The following is a 20,092-nucleotide window of genomic DNA, read 5'->3' on the forward strand; positions in this document are numbered from 1 at the left end:
TAGTTTCTTATCCTTTCAGCCCATGGTTATTGCAGGTAAAATTTGCCGTTTTTTACGATGGTATAGAATGTGTATTGTTTCTGGAGGTGGCCACGTTGAACATTTATTATAAATTTTAAAAATATTAAATGATTTTAACATTATGATCTTGTTCTTACTAAAAAGCCTAAAACTTTTCTTATCCAACCAACACAATAGGTTTCCAGCATTTTCTAATCATTAATTAGCCTTAGGAATGATAAAAAACTTTTTTTAATCAATAGGCTAATTTTAAGAATTCTCCACCTTGCTGTCTTTGAAGACCGATTTAAGCCAAATTTTCCATACTAAGTATGGCTTTTTTATTATTATTATGAAAGCTGAGAGTCTAGCGCATTTTTAAGACTAACTAAGAAATCATAAGGTCACCTGTTTAGATTTTTAATTTAAAGTTGAAAATTTAAGTCCTAATTCACGGAACGTAGATTTTTGACTTTAGACCAACATTTTCATAACTTTCATCAAAGCTATGAAGCTGATTATTTTATGCATAAAAGTACAACTTATGCGAATTTAGTTGCAAAAAATAAAACTCTAAAAAAAATTTTACTTTTTTTTTAGAATTTTTTTAAGATGGTCAAGTCGAAATTTCTCATAAAATCGAAAAAAATTCATAACTCCTAAACTATAAAAAATCGCGTAACATACATGGAGGTGATTCGGATACCCCACAACATACCGCACCTAAATTTTTTTTTATGACGTCAAGTGATCGGCCACCCTGTATATCTGATAGGTTGCCTAATGAAATCGCGTAACTAAATAACAATTGTGTTTGCTCGCAAAAGAAAAAAACCAACTCCAATTACGTCGACAAGTAATACAACGTATGAAGACGAAAAACATTTACAAACGCACTAGTCGTCACTACGATTTTCGAAGGTTTCCCTCGCTTTTTGTGGGATTCCATCATCATCAGATCCTGGTTCCTTATCATGGTACAACACTTGGGATATCTCCTTTCCAACAAAAAAGAATTATCAAAATCGATTCATAAACGACGAAGTTATCCACGAACATGAAAAAAAGAATTAAAAAAATTTCAAAATATATCAGTATGACACATACGAGTAGGCCGAAGTCGGTTAATAAATTAAGAAGGTAATTTAGTTCTGCATGAAACGTCCTTTCATTGTAAGTTACAGCCGTGCTTACGCGCTCTGTGGACGCTAAACTAACGCATGAGGGTACTATATATACTATATGCCGGATCTCGTACTATCACTTTCAGTTGTGTATGTCAAATAGATAAAACGTGTATTATCTGTATTATGTCAAATAACATTTATAAAATACCTGTTAACATAGGCGTGTCCCTGCAGTCGAGTAGCATCCCAAAGCCTCACGGTGCCGTCATCAGAACAGGACCCGAACAGACCTCGCTGACTCGGCAGACGAACTAGTTGATTCACGCGTGCTCTGAAAAACGTGATATCATATAATGATGATAATTATACAATTATACCAGATGTATTTTATTGAGATTTTTTTTTTGGGAATTTATTTTTCACATAGTATCGACAAAGAAACAAATTCTGGTTTTGTCATCGCGATATCACCATCAAGCAGGAATCGATTTGATTTTTTTTATACCCCTATTGTGGTAAACGACGGTATATCACCATAAAGTAGAAAGATGTCACGTGCAATTTTTTCATACATAAAAACTTTATCTATGTATTTTTTTTTAATATAACTTGGTCGGCAAAACAAGCGTACGACTTCACCTGATAGTAAGCGATTACTGTAGCTTATAGACGTCTGCATCAACAGAAGCATCGCAAGCGCGTTGCCGACCCTATCCCTAATTCCCCCAGGAACTCTAGTCACCTTACTCACCAACAGGAACACAACACTGCTTAAAAACAGAAACTTATATAATAATATAACTGTGATCTTATGTAAGGTACTTCCCCAGACGAAAAGCAGAAATAATCTCTCTCTCTCTCTCTCTCTCTCTCTCTCTCTCTCTCTCTCTCGTCCTTCTTCTCTCTTTTTCTTCTTCTCTCTCTCCTTGAACTTTATTATTATTTTTAGACTTACTTGTGTTCATGTAAGTAAGCTAGTAGCTGATTTCCTGGTCGCCACGCCACTGGTGGTTGCAGATCTTCACGAGCTTCTACATTGTCATCTTGACTTCTGTTAAAAAAAAATGTATTATATATATTTACCTATCCATTATTGTACAATTAGCTCTGAGTTATATAACGGATATTGCATAGATGTATTTTTAGTGTAACAATTACTACATATATGATGGATTGTTCCTAATCCTAAGGTAAGCTACTTAATGCCCGTTCTATAAGGTAAGAGACGGCTGATATAGTGTTTTTTGTAATAAATTTACATACACATAATACATCTATAAATATTACACCCCAACTCGAAGTGTTACTCGAACCTACATACGAAGCAGAAAGCCAACTGCGCCAATGGGCAAGTCAAAGGTAAAAATACTATAGATTACAAAAAAATATGACAATATATTTTCTTAACATAAATGGATTAACATACCTCAAAGATTTTCGATACTTTTGTTGCATTCGAGAAATGAGGTTTAACACTTCCGTTCGACAAGGAGCCATGCTATCTGTGAGAAAGAAAACAAATTAGAATCATTCATTCATTTCATCACAATTTTTTCCTCATCTTAATATATATAAATCTCGTGTCACAATGTTTGTCCTCAATGGACTCCTAAACTACTTAACCGATTTTAGTCAAATTTGCACACCGTGTGCAGTTTGATCCAACTTAAAAGATAGGCTATATTTTATTTTGATATATTATGTTATTATTATATTTCAGAAAAAAATAAGGTGATACGAAGTTCGCCAGGTCAGCTAGTTATATATAATATTCTAGATGGACACTGATATATCACCTTTATAGATATTATACTATACATAGAATAAAAGTATTTTAAACAGATATAAATATGTAATTTATTATTAAGCTTTATATACCTGTAAAAAACTTGGCTGAATGTGCTAAGGATGTTTACTTCTTTAGTTTTTCTGATATTACAATAGATGGCGCCACTGGGTAGACTATCATGTTGCTCTTTTACAGATTTTATTTCAATATAAATATCTATACAAATAAATAAAATTGGAGTGTCTGTTTGTGATATTAAAATAATCGCTTTTTACTAAATGCATATGTACACACGGTACGGTACATATACCATAATAGCATTTTTTACAATTTTTGTCTAACTGTCTGTCTGTCTGTCTATTTGTTCCGGCTAATCTCTGAAACGGCTGGACAATTTTGACGGGGCTTTCACTGGCAGATAGCTGATTTAATAGGAGTACCTTAGGCTACTTTTATTTTAGAAATTTATTTATTTTGTAACTCTGCGAACTGAACAATATTTTTTTTTAAGTTTCACGCGGATGACTTCGCGGGCACAGCTAGTATATATATACTTTTATTCCATGTGTGGTGATAACAATAATAACCATTGAAGGCTGGATCCTATATTTTATGATCGATTCGATTTACTTATAAACAGTTCGATTTCGAATACCACCACCGTTTTTTAAATTTAGGGACCAGGCTTAAAGCACCGGTCCTAAACACTGAAACACTTAAGCTACGAGATAAAAAATGTCTAATGATTAATGTAATTTAAGTCTGACACTCGGAAATGTACATAGCTTGATTTGGAATATTGTGGATATGGTCTCTATATTAATAGGAAATACAATAACCATTGAAAAAATTATATGTACAGTAAAAACCTATTTTAAATATGGAATGATATTTACTATATATTGTTTATATATAGTAATGACAAACAGACAAATTCTAAAAATAATGGTTTTATCTTCTAAAACTTCCATAAATAATAAATATTTCTCTTATACAGACATATGTCAGTTACCATTTTAAAATATGTATAGAACTTTGGTTATTTAAAGTCTGTGTTAGTACTGTAAAAATAGTTTAGGGATACCATACCAAAATTATTTTAGCTACCCTCTTACCCTTTTCAAATACTATATTTACTATTAACCCTCTCCCTATTTGTATTTTATGTGTATTTCAAATGTCAGACAGTATGTAATATGTATGAATGAATGTTTACATAAAAATATATATAAATTAAAAGCATTATTTACATTGCACATAGCTGGAGCTATGCCCCATCTGCGAGTTAGATGGCTGGCTGTTATTGACGCTGGTCTGAGCCACACCTACACTTGACGTACCCTGACCTGATTGGGTCACTTGCTCTGATGCTGGGGACAACCAACTTTTTTAGTACCATCTTATACCCTAAATGATTTCCACAAAGTATTCGGGGGATAATCACAAAGACCCAGACAAGTGACAAATATCGATATAAATTTTGGGTCATCAAAACTTTTCTCTATAAAATTAATATTAAGTTCATTTGAAAAATGTATCAAAATAGCAATTTAACTGCTGTACTGTATTGTAAATTTTTTTACAGCCTTGGCTTTTCTCGTGTTAGAAAACATAATTGGAGCTAAATAAGCCTTTATTTTTCACAGCAGAATGAAGAAATACATATATATTACATATATTATTTAGCATAGAATTATCATAAACTCTCTCCTAAGAGGTCTCAAGACAGCTTTTACCTCTAAGCACAATTTACATATATTTCTTTCAATGACAATATAACGTACGCTAATATACAATACATAATTAAAAAAAATATATTATAAGTTAAAAATGCTAGCCCAAATTTAAAACCACCACCATCTTTTGGTTTCACAATCGAATATTCTATCTTTTGGGGTCTTCGGCACAACTCAATATAGCATCACTTTAACGAATGATAAAGCAACTACATGCATAAAGAAGGAAATAGAAGCTATTTATTACAAAACTTTAATGAAATAATAATAATTTAATGTTTTCACTCCTTGATATACCAAAGTATTTATTATTAGATTTAAAGAAATTACTTTGATGTGATACAGTATGTACATTACTTATGAGTAACTTAGATCATAGAGTCAGAACTTTTTCTTTGTGGACCTTTTTATCATGGAGTTAAGAAATCTTATAAAACGACAAAAGTATAAGTTTTTAATACAGTAATGTAAAATTGTCCTCTACTGAACTCAAAACCCCGCCATGTTATAAAATATTAGTAAGGACCATATTTAAAATTCTATAGAAAAATATTGCCAGATCTTTAACTTCGGCATAATGTCCACAACCACCATGAAAAGGCATAATCAAAAGATATAATGAGAATAAAAGCCACATGAATTCTGCTGTAAATATTAAAATTAAAGATAGGTATATATTTAAAAATGTAAAGAGTTACCCTTACCTTTCATAGATATTTGGTCTTGGGCCTGTCCAAACATATGTTGCCATTCTGTATTCATTTGAGTCTCTTGGGAAAGAGAAGTTTTATGCGAACGTCTGAAATGATTACCAATATTTTTTTTTTTATCTTTTATCTTCTAAATTATAAGTTTTTATCACTCTCAAACAGGTAATGTATACGAAAAAAAATCGTTTTAGTTATTTTTGAAAGTATACAATTTTAATAACATTATTTATAGGTAAACAATTGAACCATATTAACGGTTGAACTATTAAGTAATCCATAAACGCATAATCATTAAGGATAGAGCGATATGTGGTACTATATAATAGAACCGTTTCTGGTGCCACAAAAAATAAAACAAAACTCAAATTAATCTGAAATTCCTCAACCAAAACCAAAGGAGGCGACGAAATCGCACGATTATTGATAATTGCTTAATTTTAGCTACGAGAAGATAAGAAGAAGACCCACCTTTGACCAGATTGCTGGTACATCTTATCAGCATGGTGGGTTAAACTCTCACTATCGAGTTGAGCAACACGAGAGAGCCCCGCTCCAGTTAATACCAGCCTTCCAGGAGCATCTGTTATATGCTGTAACAAGTTTAAATATTTTTTTTACGTACGGCTCACCTGATAATGGATGGTGAGCGATTACCGTAGTCTATAAACCCACTGTGCAACACCAGGAGCATCGAAAACGCATTGCCGACCCTATCTCTGACCATCCCCAGGAGCTTTGGTCATGTTACTCACCACAGGAACACAAGACTGCTTGAAAGCAGTATTATTTAGCTGTACTCTTCTGTCGGGGTACTTCCCCAGTCGGGCTTCTCCAGATTTTGAGTAGATATATCCATGTATCTGAACTCTAAACTAGGACACCGCAAAACTTTGGATCATCCACCTTACTTCGATTCTAGAAACACTTCACGCATTTTTTTTTTCACGTACGTGTAAATTGTAGAGTGACCTTTTCCTGAGGGTGTCACTGAGGATCACAATTTGGGAGTTTTCAGGCGTCGCGTGTACTGGCGTTTTGTTTCTCCTAAATGCCGGTAACGTGTTTGCAATTGCTCTGATGTTGCTAATATTATGGACGACGATAGCTATTAAACATTAAATGATACCGTCCACTAGTTTGAGCCATCGTTGTAAAAAATTGTATTCATAAATATGTGGACGCAGACAAGTTTATCGTGATCATTGATAGGAGTCTTACAGAAATATTGACAAGTTTTGCAAGAAAAAATGTTGCATTTTGTTGCAAAACATCTTTCCATACCTGTGTAGCGCTACCCTGTATCTTGATGAGATGGGCACTCATCGCCAACAATTGATTTTCCACATGCTCCGTCATACCTGAAATTATACCATAGTTAGATATCTTGGCAAGACAGCAATTTCGTACACGTTGTAAATTATTTGGAAGACTATTTGGTAGACGTAGAAGAAGATTATTTGGTAGCCACTGGTTACCGTAACATACAGACGCCTGCAACACCAGAAGTGCGTTGCTGATCCTAATCTCTGTTCTCTGGAACATGTAGGGACCATTACTTCCTCTCACTGCCCAGTAGCTCAGCTATGTTCCACACCACAGGAACACAATACTACTTGGGAGCAATAAGCTGAGAACTTCCCCAGTAGGACTGGTCCACATTATGCGCAAGAAATTTCTTGCAGTGCCCTACCTCAATCTTACAAACATTTGTGACACAAGCTCTAAAGTTGTGTTAAGACTCTAGCAATAATAAAATATCAGAAATGTATACGTTTATGCAAATATACTAACTTGTTTAGAAAAATATGTCAAAACTTTATGAAAGCTCGACTTGAAAAAAAAAACGAGTGTGCCTTAGACTACACAACGGAAGAAAAACTTCTTTAGCACCATCTAACTTATATCTCCCTCTCAACTTTCGTTCGCGACGCCCAATCACACTTTTCGTAACACTCGCGTAAGCGCAATTACTAACTTACTCCCCAAGTTATCCGTGCCTAAAGCAGTTTTACATAAAAAACATTTCATTAACAAACTTACCATCAGAAGCTAATCTTCTAAATAAATTTTTCAGCTGCTGTCCCATTTCCGAGTACTGAGGCACCATACCTTGTTTAACCTGAAATTAAATGCAATTTAAATCGTCTGAACATGTCGTAATATTGACGAGATAGAAGATTTCGAGAAATATCGAGGAAAAGTGGCAGAACTTCGGCACAAACTCGTGATCACAATTTTAATTGTCATCTAGAAATCTTGAAAATTGTATGCGAATTTGTGTTAGAAATACAATAATAATAAACACTCGTGAATAATATCCATAATTCTGACGTGGAATAGTGAGGAGGATTGAATCTCCCATTTTAAATTTTTTTTCTTATTTTTGCGATAAAAAAAGGATTTTAATAAAAAAAAACCAAAAAGTATTTTAGAACATATCCTCTATTGTCCCGGTTTTCATTAAACTAAAATTGAAATTAACTTTAACTTAACAAATCACGTCTTTACATTATTGCAATTTAATATACTGATTAATGATACTGGTCTGATAAACAAGACTGAAGACGCAACTTTTTACAACAATTACGCAAACAAATTTGTATAAATATGTATCGGTATACATATTTATACAAATTTGTTTGCGTAAATTGTTTCCCTTTTGCGATCGTAAAAAGATTCAGACCCAAAAACGGACATAAATTAGATACTTTTTACTACCTACTAATTATATAGTAAAAAAAAAAACTAAACTAAATCACTGATCTTTTGAAGATCACAGCTAAATAACACTGTTTTCAAGCAGTGTTATGTTCCTATGGTGAGTAAGACCAGAGCTCCTGGGGAGGATTAGGTATAGGGTCGGCAACGCGCTTGCGATGCTTCTGGTGTTGCAGGCGTCTATAAGCTACGGTAATCGCTTACCATCAGGTGAGCCGTACGCTTGGTTGCCGGACCTAGTGGTTTATAACAAAAAAAAAAACTGATCAACTATTTTTTGCCTAAAAATGTTCAGGTAATTTAGGTCTTTGGTAGATGTTTTTACTTACCTTCAACCTAGCATTTCGTCTTTCTCTCAACGTTTGCACGAGTCGGTCGACATCACCATGTCTTAAAACAGCGTCGAGCACTTTCCTAGGAATAGGTTCTGATAGGCTCTCCAGAAGAAGTTCAACTCTTTCAACCTTAAAAAAAGATTAAGACCCAAAAACGGACATAAACACAACACAACATATAACACAACGGGCAAAACACATGAGTTCACGTTATTTTTGGCGTGAACTTGTGGAGGCCTATGTCCAGCAGTGGACTGTATAGGCTGTAATGATGAACCTTAAAAACAAAAGGAATAAATAATATTTTAAGAATTCCAAAAATTTGCCCAATTTTTCCTTACTCATCAAGACAATTTTGGTTACATTATATTTTAAGTACTTTTTTTAAGAACATGAACAAGGTCCCTATTTCCCACATCTTCAAATAAATTTTGATTACATTATGGTACATTAAATACTTTTAATAGATGATTTTGAAACACTACTGAAAAATAACAATTAATTAATAAAATCTGTAACAAAGTTCTCAGGATTAAGATTGAAATCAGCTTTTTTTGAGAATAAACATAATTATGTACGTATATACCTGTATCAGTTTGTGTTTGAGGTGCGGCCACACTAGCGGCAGTACCTTGCAGTTCACGTCGATTGGATTCAGATGACTCGCTATACAAGACACTAGACCGCATACTTCGTGTCGTATCTATATGTCAAAATACACCAAAAAGCGACCTTTTCAACATGAAGTTTTTTATGCTAAATTAAATATAAATAAATCTAATATATAAAATTCTCGTATCGCGGTGTTTGTAGTTAAACTCCTTCGAAACGGCTTGACCGATTCTCATGAAATTTTGTGTGCATATTGGGTAAGTCTAAAAATCGAACAACGTCTATTTTTCATCCCCCTAAGTTATAGGGAGGGGGGGATTAAGGGGGTTAATAACATATATGACAAAACAACGTTTGTGGAGTCAGCTAGTAACTTATAAGATACACACACCGTCGTCTATTCCTATGATAAGCAAATTATGCTTGTTATATATAGGTAACAGTTGACTGTTATCGCTATTTTTTTAGTAAATACACATATGTAAATAAATAAATGAAATGATATTATACCGAGACTAAGTTGGTACGATTACCCGAACCCACAACCCGCGGAGCAAATAGCAGGACCTTTAAAAACCGTGCCAACTGGCTAGTCTAATTTATTAATTAATGGTCCTTATCAAAGGGTCTTATCAATGGGTCCTTATAAAACTTTAAAAAATATCCCAAAGTTAAAAATAATTTATAATCAAAACAAGTGGCAAAAACCATTGTGACCACCGCAAGTCTGCTTTAAATGGTGTTTTACTGTCGAACCGTTTCAGTTTCACTTTCACACTAAATCAACATGGAAAGTTACTTTCGATAAACACGGGCTGTTTTCCGCAACTCGACGTCTTAATGCGCCTATTTTGCGTGATTAAAAAATTACTTTTAATCAGTCGTCAAAAGCACTTTTTACAACTCATTTTACAAATTAAAATTATATGTTCTTAATAAAATAATTACAATAACAGTGAGGACACCATAGATTCAAAATGTGGATTCTGCAGAGAAAAATCAGCAAGAAAGTCCGCAATTATTGATACGTAAGGAAAGCGCTTACTCTTAAACCTATATATTTTTATAACAATACATTAATGTGATATAAAATACAAAGTTATATACAGAATACACATCAATTTCGTTACATTTCATAAAAAAAAGAAACTATTAAAAATGTTTATGTTGGACGTCAAAATTTTGTGTGTGTACGGATGATAGCAAAATAACGCGAGAACAACTTGACGAAATAAGCTGTTTTTATATTATCAGGAAACCATTAAACTAAATACTATTAACCTATATACTATGAATATGAAGTCTGATTTTTTTTTCAATTTCTTAATTTTTTTTTTCTTTTCTACGATTATAAAATATAATGCGATGTGAATGAATCAGAGCCTGCTGTGATTATCTACAAGAATCAAATCAACTAATCAAGCTTACCATCATGTATGGTCGGTCATTAGTTCCTAAACAAGCTACTAGAGGGAGCTGCTAAGTATAAGCTGCAAACAATAGTTTTAAAGGAAACCCACCAAGAGAAGTGAGTAGAGGCGTACACTTTTGGATTTTTTAAATATTTATTTATATTAAAGACAGCTTACAAAACAATATTAATACAGAGTTTACAAACATTTGCAATTATGTGCTGTGTGTTTCACTAACAAGTTGCCAAGGTACGGTACTGGTACGGTTACACTTTTAAAACTACTGATTTACGCAAAAACTTTGTCCAGGGGTTCTTATGTGATCGGGAGTCGAGGTCTGCTAATACTTACCCAGAGGTTGGGGTGTGCTAGGTAGACAGCACTCTCTGCCAAAAGGTCACAAAGGGCCTGCTTGTGTAATAGCCCTGCCATCGCCAGCATGTAACTTGCTCGTAGGGCGCTAGCGATGATCCACTCAGACTGATCCGTCAGACCCTATCCACACACATACCAATATCAACGTCAAAAATAACTTCATTCAAATACGCTTGACTTGGGGATTAAGCTGGTGAATGAGAAAAACTAAAGCGTTACGAAAAGCGTGATCGGGCGAGACGAACGGAAGTTGAGAGGGCTAAGTTAGTGAAGATAGAAAGAGAGAGTTACGTTTCGTAAGTTTTACTTCAGTCGTGTTGTCTAAGTATACCGAGTATATTATCTTTTATCTATTGGGGGTTATCTGGGGTACTTGGCATATAAGTTCCTACCTGTTGCAGTAAAGGCAGAAGTATCTGTGCGGCGTGAGGACCAACGTACGATCCGACTTCCATTATACGTTCAAAGAAACACCCGCGGAGCCCCACGTCTTCCTTATCGTTCAAGAACGTCACCATGTGGGACAGGATTACGTCGTTCGCTGAAATACAATTATTTATATATGTTAATCAGCATCTAGCTGAACTCAAAATTAAATTTTTCGTCTTTAACTTGGGTTATCTGAAAGAAATGGTCAATTAATCATAGATCCACCCATTGTACTACACAACAGTTTAAAATCTTTAAGTATTTAACAATGTAATTGTGGTGCACAATGACAGTGCACAATAAGTATATATAAATAAACTAGCTATGCCCGCGACTCCGTCCGTGTGGAATGTAACAAATAAGTTATTGTTTAGTTCGCAGAGTTATAAGATAAATATATTTCTAAAATAAAAGTAGCCTAAGTTACTCCTTATTACATCAGCTATATGCCAGTGAAAGGTCCCGTCAAAATCGGTTCAGCCGTTTCAGAGATTAGCCGGAACAAACAGACAGACAGACAGACAGACAGATAGACAGACAAAAAATTGATTACATTAAAAAATGTGATTTTGGTATATGTAACGTGTATACATCCACATGCATTTAGTAAAAAGCGCTTACTTCAATATTACAAACAGACACTCCAATTTTATTTATTTGTTGTATAGATGTTACAATATTTTTATTTTCTTCAGAGGTGACAAAACAAGCAGTCGTCTGCAACGCAAAGAGCATTGCAAGTGCGTTGCTCACCCTACCCCCCACCCCCTAGAAGTTCTAGTCACCTTACTCGACACAGGAACACAACACAACTTGAGAACTGGATTATTAAACTGTGATCTTCCGTAAGGTTAATCTACTTTCCCAGTTGGGTTGCTCGAAATTATGAGCAGGACATTCCCTGCTGTTCTATCTCTCAAGAAATTAAAATCTTACCATATATCTACGGTTTCATTACCTTTCTGACATCCAAAGAACACACACAATTCCGTAATGCCGTTCTCGACGAGAGCTCTCTTCACAACTGCGTGGGAGTCAGTTAATAGAGAGGAAACGGAAGAACGGATCTGTAACAATTTTAGTATCGTTTTTATTTTCAGATCATTAAGGGAGCGACAAGCGTACCTATGGACACCTGCAACACCAGATGTATTGTAAGCACGTTGCCGACCCTACCTCCGAGCTTCCGTAGCAGTCCTGGCCACCTCAATCACCACAGAAACACGACACTTTTTGAGCATAATTTCTTAGTCAGACTGACCAGTTTCATTTCAAAATTTCGAGCAAAAATTACTTGCTGTAGTCTATCTTAAAGTAAAAGATATTTAAGAGGCTATGAATCTAAACTTTAGGACCCAATAATAGCACACATAAGGACAGAATAATACATTGCAAAACCACACAGGATTTCAGTTCAGAAAAGTGTTGGAGTAAGTCAATAAAGAGTTTGCCGAAAACTTCCCACGATTAGCGATCGTTATCAAGTGTCCACAATGTGTCCAACAACCGGGACCAAAAGCTTTACGTGCTCTCCGAGGCACGGTGGGGTATCCGCAAGGGTATCCCCATACATAACAGAAGTAAATATTTGTATATTGAGTTTTGTTAAAATTAAAAAAAATACAATTTTTTTCTTACCATCTCTTGTAGCGTCGACCTTTCATTTTCGTAATGGATATTCGGGTGGTCCTTCTCTTGTTTCTGGGTTTGATCTAGAAATCTAAATGCCGTTTCTGCTAAAGTGGCTGTAAGAATAAAAGTTAGATTAACTTAAATTTATTTTCATTTGAATAATTTTATTTATGGTATTTGATAAATACATATTTTCGACTTAAATGGTTACAGCAACTAAAGTCTATTGGCGTTAAGACAATTTACAAATATGGGCCCAAAACCGTACCCAAGGGTATAGGTCGTCCCCGTATAGGTCGAACTCAGTGCTCTACGTTGTACTCAATATAATTAAACGAATCCTGGTAGCTTAATCAGCCTCAGTAGATCTAGTCGAAAAATGGCTAAGGTTTGAGGAAGTTATTTTTTATTTGTAGATAAATACAAACTGCGCCAAAGGACTAGGCAAAGTGATTAAGGAAAGGGATTAAGGTTTGAAGGGTTTAGTTGAAAAGTTATTTTTTTATTAGTTAACGGATTGAGGGTTCCAGGTGGTGTTACAGCCATGCTTACCAATATTGCTGGCGAACGCGAGTCTCACGAGTACGGCAGGGTCTGAGGCACGGGGGGCCAGCTCGGGAAGAATGTACTCCGGGAAAACGTTGGCATCACTAGCTGGTAAGTCTTTCACACAATCTAGAGAATTTGTAACACAGCGAATGGCGGCTGCGCGGACACGGGCCTCGGGTGCCTGCGTTAGGTATATCTGGAAGATATGTGGCAGTTACGACCAGATTGATGATAATAACTTTGTATCGAAAGTTAAAGATGTCAAATAAAATAAGCCCATTAATTATCCATTGTAATTCTCGTTCTCTAAAATTAGTCTTAATGTCATGGACATTTTAGCTGGCTGATTTTAGATAGCAATGAGGGTCAGCTCGAGACGTTTAAGTTTCATGATGATCACCGCTAACTAAACTCACGTGGCGTCCAACTAACGTGACATTAAAACGCTGAAGGAAGGCAAAGTCAAAGGCATTAATTGAATTAATAAAAAACGCTTCACGCTCAGAAACTGCCAGTAGGATTTTCTCCTGTGTCAGGGGTACGAAACACATAATACACAAAGCTGAAACGCCCAGATAAAGACAAACATTTATATAGCAAATAAAAATGTTCGTCACGAGCGAAATTGAACCCGCGACTGCAAGCGCAACAGCCAGTGCTGTGACCGCTGCGTTAACACAAATAAAAATGTTCGTCACGAGCGAAATTGAACCCGCGACTGCAAGCGCAACAGCCAGTGCCGTGACCGCTGCGTTAACACGCCATCTACGTCGTCAATTAGTTTCAATTAGTGACACATTCGACGTCTGGGTGACACGAGTTAGAGAATAACAGACTCGACCGTATTTCTTAACACATAAATAGCTCCGTCTATCAAAACACTTAAAAATCTTTAAATGGATCAATAATCTTTTATTCGACCTCTTTTAAAATCCATTAAAAGCCGAAATATCCTGCAAAAATTAAGCATATAAACTGAACTTACTATATAGGGTAGTATCCTGTCCAAAACTACCTCCGAAGTGCAATATTCACAAAGCGCTTGCAATATCTCCAGACAATGCAACTTTGCAGTGCAATGACGCAACCCTCTGACGCATGACGTCACCAGCGACGTAATCAAAACCAACCCGTCGCTGTCGGGACCCAAATCTTTTTTCTTTGGGGTCTTATTCCCACTTTCCTGCTTAAAATCTGTAACATTGACCGTCATAACCTTAAACCTTTCCTTCACTAATGAGTCAATTTCGACTTTCTTACTCTCCTTGGTCTCCTCGACTAAGTCTTGATAATTCTTCGTATTTGAAGGTTGGGTGAAGATTTTAATAATATTTTGAATGTCTTGGCGTATACGTGTTATCTTTTCATCGGCTGGTAGTATCGGTTGCCCGGAAAATATGAGCATGTATGATTGGAGGAACGAGTAGAAATATTCTGGAAATAATCTGCAAAGAAATATTTACTATGTCAACGCTTGATTTTATTTATGACTATATTGGATGAAGGGTCAGAATCTCAATTCCTTCTAGATTCTAATTTAGAGATTGTTCTCGTATTCAAATCTAGACAAGTTTAGGATATGCTAATTCTATAAGATTTCAAAGAAAAAAAAAATTGTCTTAAATAAAATCGTCTTTGGTAAAAGTTTGTTTGTTTAAGCCCATTAATCTCAAATTCTTTTTGTGTTGGACAGCCCTATCGAGGAAGGTAGCTTTTTTTTTTCAAAACATCGCGTGTAGACCGTGGGGCACATCTAGTATTAAAATAAAACAGGAACTTACTTTCCCCTCGCCTCGTCCAAATAAATCTCAGCGCTCTTCCTATCCTTGGGGTTCAGCTCTGTCATGGAGTACAGGAGCTCCTTTAGTCCCGGTTCACATATTTCTGGCAGATTCATATTTTTGGGTCTCTCGCCACCATTCCTATAGGCCAGCAACTCTTCCAAGGAGAAAAACGATTTTCCGTCATTCCACAATTCCAGTAGAGCACACCTAAATGAAAATTGTAAATACATAATTATATAAACCTATGATATTTTTTATATAACCATATTGGTTTTGAAGACCATGGAGATCAAAAAAAAATTAGCATGAATTTTATTTTGCAATAACCGTGCAATTATACCGCGATCGGTTACTTAATGTCAATCATAATCACATTACATTAAATATTGGTGATAGCTCATTAATTATCAAATGTAACGAAGTTATAGTCTTAAAAAAGTTACTCGTCATTATCATTCAACATAACCACGCCCTTTGAACAAAGTAAATTATAATGACGTGTTCACATTGACCAGTTGTAGTTAGCACTCGGATATGCGTTTTAATTTACTGCGATTTATTTAGTCAAGCGGAATAAACGAAACGCAAATAGACAATGAACCCAAAAATTTTTTTAGTAACTATAGTACAGTAACCACACAAGATAACCACACACATGTTTCAATAAACCTTAACTGAAATAGTTAGCATTATCATTCGCTTTTTTATAGCTTTTCAAATCAAATTTTACTGATCAAAATGACATAACATTTAACTGAGGTATAGCAGGAAATTTCCTGCTCAAAATCTGGAGCCGCCCGACTGGGATAGTACCTTGATCTTACAGAAGATCACAGCTAGCTAAATAGTATTGCTTCCAAGCAGTGTCGTGTTCCTGTTGGTGAGTAAGGTGACCAGAGCTCCTGGGCGGAATTGGGGATAGGGTCGACAACGTGCTTGCGTTGCTTCTGGTTTTACCGGCGTCTGTAGATTGCGGTAATTGCTTACCATTACGTGAGCCGTACGCTTGTTTGCAGACCTAGTTGTATACAAAAAAATATGTTTGAAAGTCACTAGGATGTGTAATAGAGATCGGAGCTTACCCCGCTGAAAATATATCCATACTTGGCACAAGTTCGCCAACGTTACACGGCGATTCGCCTAACAGAAGACCACTGTTTCTGTCGTCACCCTGAATAAATAATGTAGCTTTATATACATTTGTTTATTACTAATCGACTCGGGAAATTTTGAACCGGCATGTTTTCGTTAATATGTCGATTATTTTAATTTTCTTTTATGCAATCTTTGTCCTGGCGGTAGCTAACATAAATTACCCAATTGGATGGAACTGTTTGGAAGTTATGCGCGTGCATACACTTCGGCACAAATATAAAACATACAACTATGATTGCCTTCGATTTTTTCCGCATGGAATAGTTACTTTTGTAAGCATGAGCAGGAACAGATTCCCATATTTGATATGTCAAGTTATAAGCTTGATAGCGATTAAATATTATTACATTTGTGAGTATTCAACCCGCAGTGGAGCAGTGTGGTAGATAAACTAACATCTTTCTCCCACGTGGAGAAAGAGGCATATGCCTAGCGGTAGGATGTTACAGGCTGAATGAATGAATGAAAAATATTTGTGAGTGATGGTTTTCCGCAGTGGTCAGAGGTTAGTCGTCACAGTGGTTAGGAATATAAAAAATATTAATAACATAATTTGCTGACTTTTATTACTGTAAGTTCTTTTTACAGACTAATCGCAAATTACTCATATTCTTCGTTTTTCTGACCATCTCATACAACTCTAATATAATACTCAAGACACGTTAGAACGCCACGCTAATCATTCGTAAAATCATGACGAATGAGAACTTTTTTGAATGCAGGCGGCAGTCCTTGACTAAGTACATTTTATAAGCTCCCTATGACAATTATTTTCTTTTCATGAGCCTTTTGTAACATTGTGCTTTTAAAATCATCAGCGATTGTCCATAAGCACTTACAAAAACTAATTCAGGTAAATACTTTTTGGTTACCTTTGAAACAAAACTCATTTTTCTATATCTTCATGTCTATATAAGTTCTTTGAAGGTGGAAACAATTGTAGTTTCTGAATGAAAGCCTTAAATTCGAAAGGGTTGTGTATTGTTTAGAGGTCCTCAGGTAACCCTAATAGAATTCGGCACATTTTGAAACCAATTCTCATCGTTTTAAGGTTCATTTTTGAATGATGAAATTAAAAACTACAATATAAGCTTTTTGTCGGTCCTAACAAAAGAATATATTCAGCTGAACTAATAGGTTCAGTACTTGTAACAATACATTAACGTCTTTTCAGACTCTGATTATAAAAAATATGGATGACGAAAAAATAAAATCATTAATTACAGAGGAAACTTTGGGAGGTTCGCCGTACAGTCAATATTTAGCGTATAGTATAATAATAATGGTATAGTATAATCTTAATCATAAACATAAATAAATTTAAAAAAAAATATCAATCTGAAAAAGTTAAAACAAAATTCAAAATCAATGTCAAGTAGACCTCTTGTATTATGTATGATTTTAACAGCTTACTAAGTAAAGCATTCTTTCATTATCGCTCGTCTAGCGATAAGACCGCCTTTGTACACTCTTCTTTATTTGTAATATGTTATTGTGTTGATTGTTGTTGTGTACAATAAAGAGTATTATAATAATTATTATAAACCATTTTAAATATAATACTTATACATACATAAAAATAATAATGATTTTTTATATTATGTGGGTATTTTAAAATTAAAGCAAATCTTACCGCAAACCTGGCATTTGGATCTGGGGCTTTGACAAATCTTTCCGGCGCCAAATAACATATTCTTCTTTTTGAAGTATCAAAGAAGTAATTAAAGTCGGCCGGATTATCTTCCGGTAAAAATGTTGGTTTGAAGGACGCTATGTCCGTCAACAAAACCCATAGCCATGACGTAACCATTATATTTTCCAGCTGAAATAATAGATCACTAAAATTTTTTGTCATAGTAAAAATTATCCTTTATTCCATCTCTTACGCTTCTATAATACTACTTCTTCTATATGCATATTTTAACCCAAATCGGATTTAGGTTAAAATATGCAGGTAGCAACCCTTGCAAGTAACATTTATTGCTTATAAGATCTATACATTAGTAGTTTAAGCATATTTATTTTGTAAATAAATGAATGTAAAGAATGTTTTAATGCCAAATTTTATCTTTGATGTGAAAAAAACATCTTGAAAAAAGACATTTTTTTTCAAGATGGCCATAACTTAATTGTTTAACTACACACCTTTATATCACCATGGCATACGCCCAGCTTATGCATCCGGTGCAAAGCGTACAAAACTTGAAATGTTACCCATTTCTTTTCTAATATTGTGAGAAAGGGTCTTGTTACCAATCTATCATACACACTATATTTACAATATCCACGAATAAGAAGTCCAGCCTTATCTGTTAACTGAAAAAAAAAAAATAACATTTTTATTTGTTTTTAAGAAAAATTATTAAATTAAGTTAGGTTGTTAATTTTTTTTAATTTTTATGAAAAATATTTTTTTTATGATAAAAATTTAGTTACATTGACAACAAAGAAATTTTTTAATAAAAATACAAAAATATTTTTTTATATATTAAACACTCATAAATTGGCTTGATTTAGCATCATAGAAATTTAAAAAAAAGTAGATCTTACGATAACTCTCTGATAGGGTAGACAATTAAAAGCAGATGCGAGTTGCTCCTTTATCTTGAGTGTCCGTTCCTTGTGGACAGCCAAAGGCAGCGACGGGTCGTGGATGACGAAAACCTTGACTACTACTAATCCCTCCTTTGTCCGAGCGCGGGCTACTTTGAAGAATCTTGTTGAACCGAGACTGAAAAAAAGAAACGCAAATATCACTCTTGAGTAGTGTTGTGTTCCTGTGGTAAGAAAGGTAGCCAGGGTTAGGAAGGATCTGGCGTAGGGTAGGTAATAGTCCCAAGGGAGTTGCTGGATCTCCTACTGTGTGCGTCCCCAGATGGTAAATAGCAGGGGAGCTAGCCTGAGGTCGAGGGACCTTCGGCCGGCTCCCCCACAGACCCCACACGTCGGGAGAGGTGATCTTGTGGATGCCGCCCCTCTAGGTTCCAAGGCCCGGATGTTTCATTAGGGCCAACCGCCAGGGTGAGGTTGTGCATGTTAGCGTGATCATATCTCGCCCCACCCGGGCTGTGAGCAGCTGCTCACACGTGGTGGTTTTTAGCCAGTAGGAGTCTGGGATATAGGAGCTGGAGGATAACCATGATGGATTTTCTTCACATAAAAAAAAGTGGGTAGGCAATAAATAGTGTTAGAGATGGTGCTGCATGCGTCTATAGGCTAGGGTAACCTTATCATTATATGGGCTGTAATTTCGTTTGTCGACCTAGTCGTATAAAAAAAGGAGAAAATAATAGTATCATGGTAAAGTATAAACTATGGAAACATAAGTTATCTTAATTGCCTTTAACTTCAGATTTATTTAAGATAAAAGAACCATATTGTACATCATTCTTTCTCACCTTTGATCGAACGTCAACTCCGCATGGTCGTCTAGGTAGTGTTCAACTGGAAAAATCTGTGAAGGAGCTAAACCAACTAGTTGATTACCCATTTTCCTAGCAAAATTTTTCACACAAAATATTTACAATGTATATGAAATGTATATACACATGCATGTCCAATTTACGAAAGTGTCTTTCAAATTTTTCTACGTAAGCTCTTCCTAAGTTACAACCTAAATAAGTATTTTGTATTAATTGTATTATGGAACAATGAAACTGCAAACAGCTTGTTTTGACACTTATAAAACAAATTATTTCACTATGACAGTAAACAGATGGCATTGACAGT

General features: G+C 35.1%; 1 protein-coding gene across 1 annotated transcript in view; it reads right to left on the reverse strand.

The window, feature by feature from the left end:
• The window catches only part of LOC123665353 (phosphoinositide 3-kinase regulatory subunit 4), a 27,834-nt gene extending 7,789 nt beyond the window's left edge, over positions 1-20,045 (reverse strand). Inside the window, exons 1-22 of the mRNA XM_045599665.1 lie at positions 19,762-20,045; positions 18,914-19,094; positions 18,509-18,679; positions 17,997-18,185; positions 16,291-16,379; positions 15,206-15,415; positions 14,410-14,869; positions 13,428-13,620; positions 12,882-12,988; positions 12,202-12,310; positions 11,207-11,355; positions 10,791-10,934; positions 9,002-9,118; positions 8,410-8,544; positions 7,403-7,481; positions 6,581-6,720; positions 5,831-5,952; positions 5,357-5,451; positions 4,167-4,286; positions 2,554-2,629; positions 2,083-2,178; positions 1,336-1,458 (exon numbers count right to left, since the gene is read on the reverse strand). Coding sequence (XP_045455621.1) covers positions 1,336-1,458; positions 2,083-2,178; positions 2,554-2,629; positions 4,167-4,286; positions 5,357-5,451; positions 5,831-5,952; positions 6,581-6,720; positions 7,403-7,481; positions 8,410-8,544; positions 9,002-9,118; positions 10,791-10,934; positions 11,207-11,355; positions 12,202-12,310; positions 12,882-12,988; positions 13,428-13,620; positions 14,410-14,869; positions 15,206-15,415; positions 16,291-16,379; positions 17,997-18,185; positions 18,509-18,679; positions 18,914-19,094; positions 19,762-19,853 — 3,197 coding nt within the window. The 5' untranslated portion in view covers positions 19,854-20,045. The remainder of the gene's footprint in view (positions 1-1,335; positions 1,459-2,082; positions 2,179-2,553; positions 2,630-4,166; positions 4,287-5,356; positions 5,452-5,830; positions 5,953-6,580; positions 6,721-7,402; positions 7,482-8,409; positions 8,545-9,001; positions 9,119-10,790; positions 10,935-11,206; positions 11,356-12,201; positions 12,311-12,881; positions 12,989-13,427; positions 13,621-14,409; positions 14,870-15,205; positions 15,416-16,290; positions 16,380-17,996; positions 18,186-18,508; positions 18,680-18,913; positions 19,095-19,761) is intronic.
• Between the last annotated feature and the right edge of the window lie 47 nt (positions 20,046-20,092).

This window comes from Melitaea cinxia, chromosome 24 (assembly GCF_905220565.1).
Source record: "Melitaea cinxia chromosome 24, ilMelCinx1.1, whole genome shotgun sequence".
Taxonomy (NCBI): Eukaryota; Metazoa; Arthropoda; class Insecta; order Lepidoptera; family Nymphalidae; genus Melitaea; species Melitaea cinxia.